Source organism: Caenorhabditis briggsae, assembly GCF_000004555.2.
Source record: "Caenorhabditis briggsae complete genome, chrI, whole genome shotgun sequence".
In the NCBI taxonomy this organism is placed as follows: Eukaryota; Metazoa; Nematoda; class Chromadorea; order Rhabditida; family Rhabditidae; genus Caenorhabditis; species Caenorhabditis briggsae.
The window spans coordinates 5758985-5762864 of NC_013489.2; the positions used below are offsets into that span (position 1 = coordinate 5758985).

At 38.8% G+C, this 3880-nt stretch overlaps 1 protein-coding gene across 1 annotated transcript; it reads left to right on the forward strand.

The window, feature by feature from the left end:
• Nucleotides 1-916: 916 nt before the first annotated feature.
• On the forward strand, nt 917-2203 carry CBG03753 (the record flags this gene model as incomplete). Its single annotated transcript, XM_002639160.1, has 3 exons — nt 917-1150; nt 1194-1922; nt 1964-2203. 3 exons carry the CDS (start codon nt 917-919, stop codon nt 2201-2203), a joined length of 1203 nt encoding a protein of 400 aa, XP_002639206.1.
• Between the last annotated feature and the right edge of the window lie 1677 nt (nt 2204-3880).

Consider the following 3880-nt stretch of genomic DNA (forward strand, 5'->3'; position numbering starts at 1 on the left):
TTTCTGAAAAAAAATTGTACTCAAAGACGAGCGTCAGCCATCACCGTAACTTCTCTCGCTGATTAGGGACAATGACAGAATCACATCGAAAAAGATAAAATCTAATTCTAATAGTAAGGGTACATTAGTTCCAATGGTATATGGGATTTTGTGGCACATGCGAGAGGACAAAAAGAACAAATTACTCTATTTAAAATTTGGTTCAAAATAATAGGCTTAGGCTAAAACGCCCTACACCCAATGATCCGTACCCTCTGAACCAATGTACCTTAAAAACTCGATGCGCCCTCGATGTACTTTTGAATCCTGGACCGAGTCTACAACCAAAAACCGACAATTTCTAAAAAAATAGTTTTGAGTAGCAGGAATCGAACCCGAGACGTTTCTTATGCTAATTCAAAAATCAACCACTGTACCATACGATCAGCATTTTCTTCAGTTTTCAATTGGTTTTATATTTTAAATCTTCACGCGATCTAATTTTTCCATCGTACTTCAGAAAAGATATGAAAAATCCAGAAGTCCCTCAAAAAATTGCAGTTTTTTGACAGAAATTTCAAATCTATTTTGATCCGTCCTCAGCGAAAACATGATACAGATTTAAACAGGACGTGTTCTAGGTTTTCGAATGATATAGATTTCGTTCTAAATTTTCACACTCGCGTTACAACCTTCCCTAGTTAAGTTATATACAAAACTCCTAAAACCGCTTCACGTTTAATTATTCACGTGAACTCTGACCTCCTTTTTTTTGTGATTGCTGCTGACACGTATGTCTCGTGGCAGTCAACATCAAGTTTGTCAGGTCCGACTCAACCCAATCACTTCGCATATCCATCGCCACAACGGATCAACGGATACAATTTGAAGGTATAGATGCTCACTCCCGTTCCAGAAACTCCTTCATTTTCAGAAAATGGGACTGTTTCACGAAATTTGCGACACCGCGCAGAAAAATGGATTCGTGATTCCATCGGCATCGTCCGTGGTTCGCACTGCAAAGTGTTCGTCTGGTGGTGGTGGTTCTGATGCTCCAGTTGAATTCGGAACAACCAAGTTCTATGCGTTGTGTGCTCTTGGAGGTTCTCTTTCTTGTGGATTGACTCATTTTGCAATCACTCCGTTGGATATTGTCAAGTGCCGTATTCAGGTTATACGATCTTTTTTTCAAACTTTAAGAGTAAAGGTTTTAGGTGAACAAGGAGAAGTACGGAAGTATGGTGCAAGGGTTCAAGGTGACTGTCGCCGAGGATGGCATGCGTGGTCTTGCTCGTGGATGGGCTCCAACATTCATTGGATACTCCGCTCAAGGACTTGGAAAATTCGGATTTTACGAGGTCTTCAAGAATATCTACAGTTCTGCTCTTGGAGAAGAGAATGCGTACATCTGGAGAACTTCCGTGTATCTGGCTGCATCTGCTTCAGCTGAATTCTTCGCCGACATCTTCTTGGCACCAATGGAAGCTGTGAAAGTTCGTATGCAAACTTCCCCGACGGCTCCCCCCACTCTCCGTGCTTGTGCTCCTATGATCTACAGAACCGAGGGGCTTACTGGATTCTTCAAGGGACTCCCGCCTCTTTGGACTCGCCAGATTCCATACACCATGATGAAGTTCACTTGTTTCGAGAAGACCGTTGAGTTGCTCTACCAATATGTAGTTCCGAAGCCACGTGCTCAATGCTCGAAGGCTGAGCAATTGGCAGTCACCTTCACCGCTGGATACATTGCCGGAGTTTTCTGTGCAGTCGTCTCCCATCCACCAGATGTTCTTGTTTCTAAACTCAATCAAGATGCTAATGCAAGTGTTGGAAGTCTTGTCAAGAAACTCGGATTCTCCGGTCTTTGGGGAGGACTTGGTCCAAGAATCATCATGGTTGGAACGTTGACTGCTCTTCAGTGGTTCATCTATGATTCATTCAAGGTAACTGTTTTTATAGATTAAAAAAAAACTTTTTTTTTCAGGTTGCCATGAACCTTCCACGTCCACCACCACCTCAAATGCCAGAATCTCTGAAGAAAAAGCTCGGAATTCCAGGAACAACTGAAGTGGCTCCAGCTTCCGCTGTGGCTCCAGTTCCAGTTGCACCAGTGAAGGCAGGAAAAGAAAAATCGGCTAAACCAGAAAAGCCAGCCAAGGCCGAGAAGAAGCAGGAGAAGGAAAAGAAAGAGAAAAAGGGAAAGAAAGCTGAGGAATCTGCCTAAAAAATCTGCCTGTGATATCAAGCTCCACTAATGGGATCCATTTTTGTAACTGTGAAATAAACTTTTTGAATGTATTGATTTACCTTCTTCTTTGCTTCCATCTTCTGCCTCATCCTCTCGTTTTCTTCAGACATTTTTTTGTTCTCCACTTCCAACTTCTTCATCAATTCCACTTTTTCCTTATACTTCTTGTTCTGTAAACTTGAGTGATATTCTTCTTCTTGATTCAACTTAACTCACGATATTCGCCCACTCTTGATCCAATTGCAGGCTAACTTTTTTCACATGATCTTCCACACTTTTCTCGTATTTGTGCAATTCTTTCTGAATCTCAATATCAGAAAAATTTAATTGCGATCCTTCATACCCACCTCGTAATCTAGCATTTTCAATGAGTGCTGGCTGCTTTAAAAAACGAGAATGGATTAGTTTTGAAAAAAAAATGAAAAAAAGACAAGCGAATGCAAAAAAAGAGAGAACACAAATGCATAGCAACGAAAAGAAGGGAAGAGAAGGGACCACTTTACGTTTTACATCTCAATTGAAAAATATGTCGAAATGTTTTCGGATGGATGGCAAAAACGGAAACAGGAAAAAGGAATAGAGAGAGGAGGAGGAGAGGAATGGAGGTCAATGCGAATATTTTTTTAATGAAACAACAGGGAAAAACAGTATGGAACTCCATGGAGTTGATTAGAATCAAAGAATTTTAAAAATCTTCGATTTAATGATTATTTCTCTCAGATTTTTCAGCAAAAAATTTTGTGGCCCTACAAATTGTGAAATTGTTAACTTTTGAGTAATTTTCGGATTTTTCAAAAATTCTCGGATTTTCAAAATATTAATGAATTTTTATTTTCTGATTTTTTCAACATGTTTAGATTTTTGAACTTTTAGCGTTTTCCAAATTCTTTGAAACGTTGGAAATTTTCATATTTTTGGTTTTTTTTTAAATTCTAGAAGTTTTAGAAATCTCCTTTTTTCAAATTCTTATCTACTCTTGACATATTTTATCTCATTCGGTCGACGTTTGGCGGGTTGATAGCGGGCGAGATGCTGGTCTGGATTCACCTGAAAGTTTTGAAATATTAATCTTCAATTAGTTAAAAAATCAGAAAATTCTGAGCGACTGGGGTTTTTGAATTTTCAAAATTGCACCATTTTCAGCCGAATTACAGTATTTTGAATACTTCTGAAATTTTTTTTACTGAGAAGGAGCATAGTTCGGTATTTTGTAGTGTGAGGTTTTTGGAGATTCAAAATATCACCTTCCAGATTCCATCGTTTGCTAGTTGTTCTCACTATTCAATAATTGTGAGGGTACGATCAGTGTTTTTTAAGTGTCCCAACCCGAATCCATTGCGAAATGGACCACAACATTGTTTTCTTCTACTTTTTTCGTCTTTGCCGTTTCTTGATCTATCGAACCCTGTCGTCCAACTTCAGATTGAGTAATAATCATCATAACCTTCCAAACACTTCGTGTGATATCATCACTCTATTTCTGTATTTCTTTTCCTCTCCTACTCACTCCATTTCACACTACATGCACTCGGTACATATAAGACGACAGTTTGCCGTTTGATTTATCATTTCAATACACATTTTTCACTTTACTGAAAGCTTAATATTTCAAACTTTGCAGAATCAACCCAGTTATTTTTGAATTCAAGGAAA